This window comes from Paramormyrops kingsleyae, chromosome 21 (genome assembly GCF_048594095.1).
Source record: "Paramormyrops kingsleyae isolate MSU_618 chromosome 21, PKINGS_0.4, whole genome shotgun sequence".
Lineage (NCBI taxonomy): Eukaryota > Metazoa > Chordata > Actinopteri > Osteoglossiformes > Mormyridae > Paramormyrops > Paramormyrops kingsleyae.
This window is the reverse complement of record NC_132817.1, coordinates 15,815,835-15,831,147: the sequence shown is the minus strand read 5'-3', so window position 1 is coordinate 15,831,147 and position 15,313 is coordinate 15,815,835. Positions and strand designations below refer to the sequence as shown.

At 43.6% G+C, this 15,313-nt stretch overlaps 1 protein-coding gene across 6 annotated transcripts; it reads right to left on the bottom strand.

Annotated features, from left to right (window-relative positions):
• Positions 1-99: 99 nt before the first annotated feature.
• Positions 100-8,676, bottom strand: LOC111836617 (AN1-type zinc finger protein 5-like). Of its 6 annotated transcripts, XM_072704057.1 has the most exons (7): positions 8,134-8,299; positions 6,343-6,584; positions 6,090-6,201; positions 5,815-5,945; positions 5,175-5,282; positions 4,843-4,897; positions 4,175-4,316 (listed from the first exon to the last, which is right to left on the bottom strand). In XM_072704057.1, the coding sequence occupies exons 1-7, from the start codon at positions 8,163-8,165 to the stop codon at positions 4,310-4,312; spliced, it is 687 nt and encodes a 228-aa protein (XP_072560158.1). In that variant the 5' UTR covers positions 8,166-8,299; the 3' UTR covers positions 4,175-4,309. The 6 variants fall into 6 exon arrangements, with proteins under 6 accessions (XP_023653829.1, XP_023653827.1, XP_072560156.1 ...); XM_023798061.2 differs by lacking the exons at positions 4,843-4,897; positions 8,134-8,299 and adding an exon at positions 8,336-8,676 and having other exon boundaries at positions 100-4,316; positions 6,343-6,545; XM_023798059.2 differs by lacking the exons at positions 4,843-4,897; positions 8,134-8,299 and adding an exon at positions 8,336-8,670 and having other exon boundaries at positions 100-4,316.
• Positions 8,677-15,313: the final 6,637 nt, after the last annotated feature.

The following is a 15,313-nucleotide window of genomic DNA, read 5'->3' as shown; positions in this document are numbered from 1 at the left end:
ATTAGAAAAAATAAATAGCATTTTTTGTTTTAAGAAATTACACTTATTTGTCTGCAATTTGCATTTGTCTTTGGGAAAGAAAAAACAAGACGCGCGTGGTACATATGGAGTTCAAAATAATTTTATTAAGCATTTGAGGGGTTTGCGCACAGAGCTATTACGTCACACTCGCTCCGGACCGCCCGTGTGCCAGACGGCAGAGCCTGGCAGTAAGAGAACGGCGAAAGGAAAAGGAAGAGTGACATTCCTCTGGTGAGAGGAGATTTCCTGGTCTGAAAGCCTCAGCACAGAGCTTAAAAAGGTGGTATATGTTAGAGGGGGCGGCTGTCAAAACAACTTAAAGTCCCCATATTCAGATTTACGGTAAATACTTTTATTTATTGCCACTCGTCTGCCTTAAGTCCTAAGCATCACAGAGAGGTATATCTGGAAAAAAAACCATTGAGGCTGGAAAACAGACTAGGGTGGTACCTCTGTACTGTTTTCAAATTAATAGTTAAATCTCAAAATTTGTCATTAGCGTGAAACAATGACAACTGTAGATGTATCTCTCACCCTTGTAAACTGTACAATGAAAGAAAAAGAAAAAAAAAGGTTCACTGGAAAAGGATCCAAAGTGAATTTCAAGTATGTTCCACCCCACCCTCTTTCTTTCAAAAGCACTGCTGCAGAGAAAAGGGTAGGGTTAACCACAAGGCACAGCTTGGTGAGGCAAACCTTTGAAATATGAGATTGGCTGCTGATGTGGCAGCAAGAAAAGTGCAGTCTGGCAGACATGCACGTGACGTCGCGCGCTCATCCCCGGCGGCGGCTGCCTCCTCCTTTTGGACTTGCACCGGTCTTCACAGCCAGCTTCCTGGAGATACATATGCTCCTCACTGTTCTTATTCTGGCTAAACACCACTGTGCTGCTGTTATCTGAACCCATCTGACCTCTTTATCCAGATGCTAGAATGTGGCACAGTTTAAAAGTTACCACGCAAAGGTCACAGATACACAGGGGGGATTTGGGGGGGGGGGGGGGGGGCAATATCATCACACTGCACCCCCCTTCCCAAAAGACAAATAAATAAATCCCATTCTATATTTTTCTTGATTTATGCAAGCAATAAGGTCCTCTAATAATGACACTGCTACACCAGAGAATTTGGGGTTATGATTAGATTAGCTGTCAAACCATCATGCAATCTGCTTCCTTCCTGAGGATTCCACACACATGAGCGCATTACACCACGGACAGTCGTCCCATTAAGAAGAGACATACAAGATTATCTCTGCCAGAGCAAATTTGGTCCCCTCCCAATGTCAAACTCCTTCGGGTACGAAATAGACAAAATGATTTTGGGAGGATTTAGAAATAAAATTAAGCCCTTGAGGGAACGTGGGATGTTTAAATAAATTTGGATCAGAATGCTCTCTTAAAAAAAAAAAACTTCAAACCAAACCAGAATATTTACATCAATTATTTGTGCTTAGCACCTTAAATCCAGGCCACCAACAAAACAGCAGGACGATCATGGCCAAGCAGATTCAGTCAGATCCAGTTGGTATAAAACTGATGTGATCTCCAAATAAATACATATTACTGAGGACAAGTTTAGTTTCTGTTTTCGTTTCATTATGGAGATTTAAATTTCGGATTGACAAGGATTAGGGTTTAAAATGGAGATGAAGCAGGATGAAACATTGTGGTAGAAGATCCAGGGTTGTGTCTGTTGGCTACCTAGAATAAACGTATATTACGCAGCTGGTCCGAGGTAAACGCACACTCAGCAAGTGTGTCTGATAACAGAAACCTACAGAGTGCGATGAATTTAACGACGAGAACGCCAACTCGAATAGGGATTTAGCATGCATACCTTTTAACAAATTCATGTACTGTATGCAACTGGCAAGTCATCATCATATTAACAGGGACGCAGCCAAAATTAAGAGCAGACCCTTTCCATATTCACCTTTTCTCCATCTTCAATGGGCAACCCACACCAGTAACTTAACTCACCACCTTCATTTCCCATTAATTGCACCACGACCATAAGTCAACATTATTATGCCAGAATCGGCCAAACGCACCAGCACACAAACTGGGCACAGTATGCACTAGCCACTTACCATTTTATACACGCCAGTTGGTTACGTCGCTTACAAAAAGCTGTTAGCAACAAAAGAACGAACAAACAAACTGAATCATCAAACAAGCAAACAAACACACACGCAAACAAACAAGGTAATCAAATCAAACCAAGCTTGAGCTAAGACTTGTGTTACAGTGTCAGGTTAGCCTCCAGCTAAGGAACCTCCCAGCTGGAAAAGCAAAATACAAGTTAGAGAGTGACTGGCAGCGTGGCTGAAGAGGTGACTGCACACCAACAAGCTGACAGGCCATGTGATCCATTAGCTGAAGGCTGCTATCGCTGGCAAGTTCCTCGCACACAGGACCAAGCCCACCAAAACACCATTTGCAATTGCTCCATTATACTAGGCTCATCACAGTCCAGTAGTACTATAATGCATTTATAGACTTTCCACTTACTTGCCTGCAAGCCTACAAATAAGAATCCTTGATGAAATTTCATGGGTTATTTGGGTTCCAAATGCTCATTGGAGTTTTTTGCTTACACAAAAATGTTCTGAGGGCAGAATGAGAAATGACTAATAAGGGAGATAACCAAACAGATTGTAGAGGAGGTGGGTCCAAGACATATGATTGGTTGTTCCTGCCTCCTCCAGTTGCTTGGACCCACCTCCTCCACAATCTGATTGGTTATTTCTCTGAACCAATAATTTTTCCTTCCACCCTCAGAACATTTTTTGTGCAAGTGAAACTCCAAATCTGTCACAGCCATAGAGTTCCATTACATGTCAGCGTCAACAACACCCTGCTAAATATGACCCATGACGTCATTCATTTCATGCAAATCAAACCCTTGAGATTAGCTTTGTGACCTGCCAGTAGTTTCAAATAGTACTTCTGAAAAAGGTCAACTAGGCAAACCACAATTCTGCTCTGTAGCATAAGGAAACCTATTTTTCCTCCTCATAGTTGCAACAATATATTTTTAATTTGATATTCCAACTAAACAGAAAAAAATACTTCTAGCTATATCCACTCGATGCCACTTAGCAAAACAAAGATAGATGAACTGCTCTTTTGATAGTACAGCAGTGGAATTTTTATTTAAGCTGTGTATGTGTGCCACGTAACAGATACTTTATAACTTGGAACAACTTGGTAGCTGTGCTTTGTTTCCTGAAGGAACTAAACTCCAGTTGCTTGTGTGTCTCTCGCTAAAGCTGGTTACATACTTGAAGAAAATGCATAAATACAATTCAACATTCAAGAGAGTAACCTATTTAATAGCTTGCTCACACATGCATCTTTCTGTCCATTGCGAACCCACTTTTTAAACCAACGTTTAAAAACCATAAAATAAATAGAAAGCAATCACTCACACACACACACACACACACACACACACAAAGCAAACTGCAATATGGTCACCAAACACTCATCCAGAGAAAGTACATATCAGTCACCCTCTGCTCTACAACCCTACACATGCGCTCAGAAACTTAAAATGTAATACATCCCGAAAAACCATAATTGTGTTTGTTTGCATATGTCGGACCAATTGTCAGAGAGCAAAAGAATTAAAAAAGGTGCTTCCAGAACAGGCAGACTTGACTGACTGCACATGGTAAATGGTGTTTTTTGTCCATTTATGTTAAACCAGTGGCATATAAAACATGTTAAAACAAAGAGGCTCCAGAAATAGAAGATGCTCCAACCCTGCAGTTCTCTCCCTCTCAAAACAATGTTAACACAGGAGACCTTGTAACTCAATCTGAGGTTACAATCAGAAAGAAAAGCATTGAAGATAAGACAGTTTTTGTGGGTAGTAATGGTTGTGGTGGTGGAGGTAATGCCGTTTTAGTCGTCCTTTCACCAAAAAAGGGAGGAAAAATACAAAAAAAGTCACTGTAGCAAGTGGCTTAAGCCACATTTCATTACTAATTTAAGATTAAGATTAAGATGGATTTTATTGATGCCAGCGGGGAATTCTGGTTACAAACAGCAGCAAGACCCAGAACTTCCTACTGGGATCAATAAAATCCACCATGATCTCAATCTTAAAGAAGCAGTTCAAAGAAAATCAGGCCTGTTGCTCACAGCTTCTGGATCTTCTCTGCCACCACGATGGGGTTCTCCTTGCGCAGACGCGCCGCCGCCTCCCCCCGGTAGTCGAAAGGGCACTCGTGCTTGTCCGAGTAGCGGTGTGCGGCGCAGAAGAGGTGACCGCAGCGGCAATCAAAGCCTGGAGTACAGACACCAGTGGGGGATCAGGGGGGCGTGGAGAGGGGATGAGGAAGAGGCGGGGGGAGTGGTGACAAGAGAACAGCCATGCAGGCGGGCAAGCAGGCAGACTGATCTGACCTATAGAAAGAAGCTTGACCCCTCCCACCACCCCCCATAATTCCTTGCAGTAGAGAGTACGAGCAAAGCATTGGACACCGGAGACCTGTGGTATGTTGGGTGATCTCCAAATATTCTACTACAGAGACAAATCCTCAGGTCTGCTACAGCTTCTTGACCAACTTAAACCTTGCAGATGATAGCACTTGCCTTCTCCTTAAGATGCCACCATTTCCGTGCCACCATCCCACACCAAGGGGACGGCCATACGTAGAGACATGTTCTGCTTTTAGAAAACTCTCTGATGCTGTTTATTTTAAACAGCGTCTATTTTAGCGTTCTGTTCTATTTTTACAGTTCCCTTAGTAAACCGCTTACATGGGATCCTGAAATAGAGGTTTCCCCAAAGAAAGGTTAAGATTACATACCCGCAAAGTTGAAGTATGTGTATTAAAAGAATTAGGGACAACTCTGGAAGGAAATCTCCAAAAACACAAAAAAAAAAAAAAAAAAAAAAAACGCATCACGCTCTGAACGCCTTAGACCAGCATGTCGCAACCCAGTTCTCATGGACCCCCGGAGGGTCCATGTTTTTGCTCCCTCCCAGCTCCCTGCCAGACATTCCACATTTTTACTCGCTACCAGGAGCTGGGAGGGAGCAAAAACATGGACTGTCTTGGGGTCCCCAAGGACCGGATTGAGAAACGCTGCCTTAGATAAAGGCTGCTTTTGATTTCACCACATCCGAGGTGATGCTCACCTGTAAGGCCCACTTTCTTACGGCAGGTAAAGCAGCGGTTTGTCTTTTTACCCTTGTCAGGTATTTGATCTCCACCGGGGGGTGCTTGCGTTGATTCATCAGCCTCCCCTGTCACACACACACAAAACAGAGAGCATTTTGATTAAAGTCTCTCCCCACAAGCTCCTACCATAAGACAAAACACACACCACACCCATCAAATACTCATCTCTCGATTTATTACGACACACACTGCTTTCGGATGTAGAGTGCACTTTCTGTGTAAATCCACCAAAGAGCTTCTGCCCAGGTAGTTAAGGACAGACTTGTAACCTGAAGGTTTGTGCTCAGGCTCCAAATGCAGTCCTGCTCTTGCAGTCATTAGCAAGGTACTCAAACTGAATGGCTCAAATTGCTTCAGGGAAATATCCAGCTTTATAAATGGATCAAAACCATCTAGGGTGTCCCCTGCATTGTACCCTGTGCTGTCTGGGAAAGAATCCAATCCTCCCCCCCTCGTGACCCGGTGCTGGGAAAGCATTTGGAAGATGGATGCCTCATTGTAACTTTCAAAGCTTGTTTTTTTTTTTTTTTTTTTTTTTAGTGCCAACCAGTTCATGAGTGTCTCAGGATACTGGCGCCTTCCAAACGTCAACCTCACCTGTAGCTTTGGATGTTCCCTCCTCGCCCTCATCATCCTCTTCCTCATCTTCCTCCTGATCCGTGTCAACGGTCCCACTGTCCTGAGAGATGCTCATGGCTGTCATCAGCTGGGCGACGGTACCTGGGGAGCTGGGTCCCCCCCCCCCAATACACACACACACACACACACACACACACACACACACACACACACACACAAATACATCACTTTAGTTTAACGGCTGTGAGAGATTTAAAAAGATTATTGCAGGAACAAGGGATCGGAAGCCATACCTGGCCTTGTCTGCCTCTGCCTGGGCTCCCTCACCTGTGCTGGAGTCAGCGAAGGCCTGCAGAGATACGCTGGCATCCCCAGAGGACTCAACATCGACGGGATCAGCAGGGTCTGCACGCATGCAATGGGTGGGGCTAATTCAGATGAATGTACAAACCTTCAGGAACTTCAATGAGTTTATACGTCTTAATTACAGTAATTAGATAAACACTAGGTTTCACAAGGACACTAGCAAATCCCCCCCTCTCTCACCATTCTCGCTTAGCTCACCCCTGTCACCGGGGGGGCCAGCATGGCCACCTCCCTGTTGTTTCTGCACGTGCTCCTTGTAGCAGACTGAGCACATGCCATTGGTGCGTGGGTTGCCATAGAAACCACAGCCCAGAATGCACAGCATGGGCACTTGGGTCTCATTGGTGTCCTGAGCCATGCTCTGTGAGGAGGAGGAGCAGCAGCTTCGGGAAATGAGGTGGGGGGGGGGGAGGGAGACAGTCCTATAAAACAGCATCCAAAGTCAAATAAGACTCATTTCATACTCAGTGCAATAATAACATTCATACACATTTTTCTATGTTTTTTCCCCTGATTTATTATACACACATTATATGCAGACAATTTGATCTGTCGTTTTAAAAGACATGTTACGATTTATAATGAATGACTAAACGAGCTGGTCTGAAGATGACACCGACGTGGGGAATATGTGTGAAACTCATACATTTCAGATTTTAAGGCGCAGCATTGTTGTATAATTTCCGCACGCACTGATATCCCATAATGCCACATGTTTTCACACTCGTCGCATTTATGTCAGGTCTGGGTGCCTGACATCTAATGATTATGCAAATATACTATGCAATTCTAGCTCCAGAACATCAGCATTGTCATTAACATATTTTAACAATTGTGTTTACTTTTCTGGCAGTTATACACCTTTACAACTTCTGTATTTAGAATAGGAATGTCACAAGAGCACTGCACCAGTAAGACAACAAAGAATACCAGAACAACTGTGGATAAGCCAACATTTCCAATCCTAGTCATTTTAAGAAGTAGATTGTATTTAATGGGCAATAAAAGCTGCAATTTACCAATGATATGCTACATAAATCTAAGCAGATATTTTGTATCTTTTATATTTGATACTTTACTCAGCATCCAATGCCATGCAGCAAGGTCATGTGAGAAACTGTATTTAGAAGTATGACAAAACCCTTTAAAACTTTTTTTCCCCTGATACAATACCACGTCGCATCCCTATTTACCACCACAATGCCCCTAAGTAACACCCACAGACTGGAATTGCCCCCTGTCCAGCGTTCTCGGGCTCCGGTGCTCTGACAGCGTTGACTGGCCAATCACAGTGGCTCAGTGGGCAACCTCTTTACGCCATGACAACAGGCTTATAGGTTATGGCTGGGGGTCCATCATCCAGCATCATAAACACAACCTGTAATTATGCCAGCGACAAATACAGGGCCTTTTTGAGATGATTCAACTGCAATAAAACCTCCAAGCTGTAACTACAGTAGAAGACACATTTCTCTCCATGGCTCCCTTACGTTACTAGGGCAGAGACAAACAAACGAGGAAATGCAAAGATATTTGAGTTATAGACGTTATTGTGTTGCGGCCATGTACTAAAAGGGGCAATTAATTTCTCACACAAGCCGCTTCATAGTTACTTCGGCTGACAGATGTTGGTGAAAAAAAAGATACAATTCTGTAAACTGTTACTTTGTAATGTCGGACTTATATGAGTATTTCCACTAACGTTAAAAAGCACACTAATCTGGACATTCTGTTCATTTCTAACCAATAACATCCATAACTATGCACAACGGCGAACTTAACAGCACGTCCTTAATCTAGGCGACGCATTTACATACTAGATATTTTCGTTCTGAAGGATCTAACCTTACCATAGCGCGTTTATCCGCAACTCAGAGAAAACAAATGATTGCGCGAAGGTGACTGGCCAAAGTCCGCAAATGGACGAATTTGCAAGTTAACTAAATCGTTAAAGTTCAAGGGTGCACGCACGTCCGATAAACGAAACATCTGGCAGCAAACATCCCCCCGGACGGACCGTCTACTTGCTGCAATGTGCTCGGTAATTCGGCACTGCGCTCATGGCGGTGTGGAAAACATGCACTGGGGCTGTCGACCTCACACTGTTCTCCGGTTCGCTCCGTATCAGAATTACACTAAACGATCTGCGACTGGGATTTCGAGTCCACCATACCTCTTATGGGAATTGCGAGAGGATTTCAGCCACCTTGGTGTTGAGATTCACTGGCGGAGTCTCCACCGCTTTGTCCGGGGCGCCGTCATTCACGCTGATGGCCGTGACGTCACTCCCAAGCAGCCATCCACTCTTTCTTGCGGCATCCAGGCGGCCGTGTTTATTTATGGATTTTTAGAGTAACTACATCACACCGTCACGTTATTTATAATCAATATATGTCCAGCACCGAGCAACAGAATTCCCACTTCTATTCATCGTCAAACAATCAGACGTTTTTCTGCAGATTTGATGGAGAACGAGAGCTGTCGATACACTAAAGTGAAAAGTGAAGTTGGCGGAATGAGGGATACATCTTCGCACAAAGCGAGCCACGAAAGAAGGATTTTCAAAGGGATCCCTTTCTAATCATTCCACAAGAGCAGACACATCCTGGTTTCTATAAGAACCATAATGCTCAGCCAGTAAACTCCAATATCCTGACCCGTTGCTCTAATTTACCTTCCTTCATCGAATTGACTTTTCAAGTCAAAAAAAGGTTTGTCGTTGAAGCTTATTTAGACCTTTAACAAACGGACTGTGCCTGAATAGTTTTACATACCGAAATTCTTTTACTGTATTGTATACAGAACAACATAAAATCAATAACCGAAGCGAATGATCGAGTGGTGCAATATGACTCAGTTGAACAGAAAGCTCGAGACTCAATGTAAATCTGAAGCAATGTAGGGGCAAGACAATGAACGAGTATATGACCACTTTCTCAGCAAGTGCAAAATAGATCGCTAATTACCTGATAAGTGCGATTACTCTGTGTATAATTGTCTTTTTGAACTAAAAGGTCACTTTTTTCGTCACGTGTGTATGATACAAAATCCATGCAAGAGATTGTCTCCAACCACACATGTATTTTGCATTTCTTTTAGCTTGTCTTACTGCAGCAACAACTGAAAGGTGATTATTCCGCATAGACGGTGAGCAACGAAGTGATATTTTTCTCGAGGCATCAACCACTATTGCAGATCGGAATACAATAAGATTGATGGTGTATGCATTACGCACACAAATCTGATAACCAATTCTCATAAGCTAAAATATCTTGGCTTTGTGCACATCCCCCCGTATTCCTGTTCCATGTGCTGAGAAACAGTAAAGAGGGATTTTAAATTTATAGATTGTAAAAGGGACCACTGATTATGACGTAGACTGCACCGCGGTCTGGGCTACCTAATGTGGAATGCTGACTGTGTGTTGTGTCATGTACTATTTTAGGTGATTATGGATCTTCTTCAGAATATCAAGAGTGATATAGGGGCTGCTTCTGATACTGGATTGGAAATGCTTTCCTGCTTGAAGTATATTACGAGAGGGTCCTATACATGCCAGATGCTGACCAGGCCATTACATCTGGCCACTACGTCACTCTTAATAGATGCAGTATATTTGGACCTGATGCTGGAGAATCACTCTGTGGTCAATACGTCCAGCTCATTTTAAACTACTGACAGCTTCGGCATTGACTTTTGGAAGTAAAGAGTTACCTTCAAATCACACGACTACCTATAACCTGAAGGACTCTCACGAGGAGAGAGAGAGAATGCTGAAATTGCCCACCCTGCAGGACTTTGGGCTATTATCCGGTTATGACACTACCTTTGGCAAGCCCATGTACACAAACATCTGCCACTACTGTGATGGCAGAGTAGCTAAATAACAATCACTGACGGGCTTGGCTGCAATGTCTACAGGACAGGGCAACTTCCAACTAAAAACGTATACAAAATGACAATCAGTTTAGTGAAAAGGCCACTTTGAGGGTTTTTGTCCTAGTTTTGTTCCTATTTCCTCTAATTATCTTTATTGAGTCCATTTAACTGCCTCTATTGGCTCTTAATATATCAGAGATCCTGAATCTGAGCCACCAGAAACACTCTCACGTACGACGGCAAACAAAAAGTAATGGGGTCACGTAGTTTAAGCATGACTGGGCCAGCTGGGGGGCACCGCACAAAGCAGGATTTTTGTTAGCCAAATTTCTTACATCTGGCTTAAGTTGTAGCCAACAGAAATGTCACTTAGCTCTGTTGCTATTGGGCAGCTTTCACGTTTGGCTTAAGTTATCCAGCTAGCTGGGTAATTCAGCTTTGCGGAATACCACCCCCAGGTGGAATTTTGAGAACGACATTGTTTCCACCTTTTCCCCACTTTAAAAATAAATATACCTTATTGATCCCAATCATAAATGGGGGGGGGGGGGGCAGTCTTCGTGTTCATATGCATTTATCCTACAGGGGGGTATTTTGTAAAGGTTGGTGTGTCTATGCCACAGATCCACCTCCAGGGCACGAATAAAAATAAACCAAATTGCAGGACACCCCAGTGTAAGCTATGGCCATGGCAGACTGCCTTATCCAGTTCTCCTTAACATGTGATTTGAGTAGCAGTCTCCAGTGGATCACCCTTGGCCATGGCCTCACACAGCTCTGGAGAGGGAGATGCTGAAATAGACATCAGCTCAAAGAACTGGCAAGTTACCCCCTCATTTAGCTGAATTAAGTATTTATTTTGTGACCTTTAACATGGTTGTCCCAAGTAGTACAAACACAGCATGGTTGGCAAAGGATTGGGCAGCAACTCAAAAACTCAAATACTGCCTAATATGCGAATATATGGGTTACCACATTACACAAATTAGTCACTGAAATAACCTATTTTATTCAATTTTAAATATACCTCATTTATAAACTTACTACCTTTTTAAAGCGTAATACACGCATAAAAGCATCGTCGACGAAAATCTAACACAAAACATTCGCATGTATCAAAACAGACATGCATTAATCATTTTAATTTCTGCCATAGTTAGTACGTAGTAGGCTACTGGCAAAAAGAAAACTCTGAAAGCAGGTTCTCCCTTTTGCAAGACTGTGAACAAAACACTGAGAATCGGACCTTCCACCCAGACTGGCAGATTTTCTGCCGCTGTTAACCGGTAACGAACGAGATTTCGGGCGGGAGGTTCCGGAGCGACGTCCGCATTCGGAGGATGTAAATTGCCACGATCGGTGGGGTCGGGCAAGCAGAACTAGGTCGACTGGACTGGAATGAAGACCAAACAGAGGGATTATAAAACAGGACGAGGAACGTGCACGTGAACTGGTGACTACGGCAGGCAAGACGGGATGAAAATAGAGTCACCAAACAAATAGATTACTGAACCATGACAAAAGTGTAAGGCGAGATGAGATTAATTGCCTGCTGGAGGATACATCGAGGCCGCCATTTCCGGTTTTAATTAAATCGCCGGCGACATGAGTGTAACAAGTATACCTTCCATTAGCGGAATGCCGGTATCATGTGAAACAACGGCTGCGGCCAGAATGAACACCTGGATCGTAACAGGCAGATTATTAAATGATCTCACCATGTGTAAGCCTACAAACCACAAATCAGAGGCAAGTTAGTTTTAATTGGGTCAATTAAAACTGAACGCAATCGCAAGCCCCTTGTCTATGTATAATTTTAATCGATGTAGTGATTTTTACCACCGCACGATGGCAGTCTCGGCCCACGTCAGAGGTGATAAGCGTCCTCTGTTCAAACCCATGACTGCAGTACATTTCAGTCACGCAAAACATACAATGCAGTTACAAAATCTTTACGTTATGTTTAACGACCTATTCGAGGAAGAAAAGAATTCATAGTTTTTGGGCTGTATTATTACTTATTAACCCAAGATAACAGCAAAACAAAAGGTAGACCTTCAGTAAATGTAATAGTCCTTGTATAAAGGCACAGTGTTTATGTAACTGTTAATGTTTCTAGGGTGTTATTCATCCTTATTTTTTATTGTCTGCTTCTGAATTTATTGTCTTGTATTTATTTGGCACCATGGTCCGCAGGAAGCAAGAAAGTAAGAATTCCATTGTATTGTGAAAACACAATAAAACTAGCCTGAAGAATATTGTGCTGGGTGCTCTATGCAGAAGACACCGATAGATTGGCACCCTGCTCCAATCAGATTTTGCACATTTTGCCCATTGTGGGAAAGCTTTTGTTTTAGCAAATCATAATCAGATACACAGTATGAATACATGAGAGAACTCATAAGTATATCAAACATATCCAACATATTCATTTAAATGAACTGCTTCTGCAAAATAATTAAAAATTAGCTTCCATACTCACAGTGCAGAAGGCTATTCTTTTTGTTTCTTTTTTTTTTTACATGCAGATTGGTGTTTATCATCATCACACCGGAGAAGGCCTGGAAAAAAACTCCAGTTTGTCATCCTGTTTTGTTTCCTCCTGTCTGATCGTTTTACCTGAGGGTGGGGGTTACTGTCAGGCTGTTCTGCAGAGGAGGTGGAGATGGGCTGCAGGCCTAGGAGACAAAAGTGGCTTCTGAAATATTCATGGGCTTGCTTGAGTGAGAAGATATCTGCTGTGACAGGCATGAGTAGCAGCACCAGTGTGTTCCATTGCGGCTCCCAGTACACCATGGCCAGCTGGTTCCCCCCTCCCCATTCCCAGTAACACTCTCTCCCTCTCCAAGACTGTCTAATCAAGCCTGGATGACTCCCAAGTGAAAAGAATTAGTAATTGCATTACCACCGTGACGCCAAGGTTAATCACTAAAGGTGTTTGTTGTGAAGTTACGCAAACTACTGTTTGACGTACAGGTACATGTGGGTATATGCAGGTACAGGTACATGTGGGTATATGCAGATACAGGTACAGGTACATGTGGGTATATGCAGGTACAGGTACATGTGGGTATATGCAGATACAGGTACAGGTACATGTGGGTATATGCAGGTACAGGTACATGTGGGTATATGCAGGTACAGGTACATGTGGGTATATTCAGGTATAGGTACATGTGGGTATATTCAGGTACAGGTACATGTGGGTATATACAGGTACAGGTACATGTGGGTATATTCAGGTACAGGTACATGTGGGTATATGCAGCCATAATCGAGTCATGATCAATCACAGTTACTGTCAACATGGCCGATAAAACCACTTTTTAGTTTACCCATGTAAACTCAGCCACTGAATAACAGATGAGTTTACACCGTTATAAACGCGAAAGCTACCGGCTCGTATTATCGACCTCAATATCTGAGCCGCGATTAACAAAATAAAGGTATTCATCACTTATTCTCTCCATACGTACACTTCATTTTCTTTCTTGGCAGTTTTATACAAAGCAGCTTTGTTTTTCTTTTCCCCCTCTCACATTTACGTTAAGGCCGCGCAACAGCCGCTCACTTCCTGAGAACTGACCTCGCCACCTTTCAGTTACGGGTTCTCTTCCTCAACCAGCATGCAAGCAGCTGCCACCCGTGGAACACACACAGACATGTTCCCCCACACACGGAACCAATTGGGCCCTTTAAACAAAAGTAGCTATTGTAATACATAGACCTTTTTCCCTTTGATCTTCGTGACAGTGTTTCTCTTAAAGGATCTCCTACCGTTTCTCGTTCCCAAATTGAAACCTGCTGTCTTGCAAATCAGACTTTTCTGCTAAGTCATAATTTTTGTCACTTCAGCTCCCATGCCTGCACTTATCTGGCAGCCTTGACGGGCTACGGATGAAAGTAGAAAAGAAGAGAATAAGTAGCAAGAGATAAGCAACATTCATTGAAAATTACTGTCAGCACCATTGTCCGCCTCTTGTGAACGGTGATCTCGCCACAGATATTAAGAAGCAACGGTTCCTTTGGTGTTTTTGTTTCTCTTTAAGCGTTTTTATATTTTCTTATGAGTATTTTATGTGGCTTAATATTGCATAATAAGTCAAAATTAAAAGAAATGGGCAGAGCTGCGTAATTAGGTGATATGAATGTATCCTGGTTAAAGTGCTTTTTGTTTAACAAGTACAGACAAAAATGCTTATTTTGCATGTTCCAAACCAAGCAGTTGAAGGGTCTCCTTTCCTTAAAAACACACACACTTGCACAGCTCCCTGTCTACAGTGCATGCTGCATTCTCACTGGATACGGTAATTCACAGCGTGATTCTTCCGGCGGTTCATCGCCCTCTGCGGCTCTGTGCGCGGACTGTACAGCAGATGTGGAGGCTGCTGCCTGTCGGTCGCCTGCCCAAACGCAGGACTGCCACCCTCAGCAGGTGCTGAGCAGACACTGCCTCGTTAATCTCGCCTCCTGGTCCCGCGCTGCAGCGAGGCTGCTCTAGCCTGCGCGCTGCAGAATGAGAGCCCCAGTCCACGCTCTCCTCTCGCTGTGCCCGTCAGCCCATGAAAGAGCCTGTGGTTCTTTTGGGTTCTGTGTGTGTTTTTGCTTTTTTTGGGAGGAGCTGGCAAATTTGACACTCAAGCTGGGGCCTCCCTTATTAAAAACTTAATTGTTCTTATTTCATCTGTTCTGTAACTATCTATCCAGTAACCCCTGATGACAGGGAACCAGCAGGCGGAGCTGGTCAATCCTACGAGCTACTGGTCCTGGAACAGTGGCTTGGTATGTGAAAATTTCCAAGGGAGACCCCCCCCCCAGTCAGTGAAATTTACCAAAGTGGATGTCAACATGACACATGATGAACAGATGGGCTTTGTGGATGGAAAGTTTGAAAAATGCTGGGGGGAACATAGGTGGCTGCCTAAGGGCACCATATTTTGAAGGGGTGCCAGCAGCTCAGCAAATCACTGACTTGCCCCTCCTACCTGGGCGTTAAGCTTGCCTGTGGCACCACATGGATTTCAGCCCCCACTGTCAGCAGGTAAAAGAAAAACACAGAAAAGTTGTGTTTCGGGGGGGGGAGGGGTGGGAACAGAAGGAAAGGAAAACAGACGGACTGTGATTTAGGGTCTGGAGACTGACGTCAGCTCTTCGGTGTGAGATACCAAAGGCGAAACAAAACAGGTCACATCACGTTATGCCCACACAAGAGCTGAAGGATAGGGGGACTGAATTAACTCAGCTGGCCGCCCCCCCTGAGAGAGACTCTGGC

What these genes read in the sequence shown, in the direction of transcription:
- LOC111836617 (XM_072704055.1), bottom strand. Translation starts at nt 8,165, where the DNA reads ATGTTTGCTGCCAGATGTTTCGTTTATCGGAC. An exon ending in GGGAACATCCAAAGCTACAG is followed by an intron (nt 5,283 to 5,814) that starts GTGAGGTTGACG and finishes TGTGTGTGACAG; the next exon opens with GGGAGGCTGATGAATCAACG. An exon ending in TAAGAAAGTGGGCCTTACAG is followed by an intron (nt 4,317 to 5,174) that starts GTGAGCATCACC and finishes TCTGTACTCCAG; the next exon opens with GCTTTGATTGCCGCTGCGGT.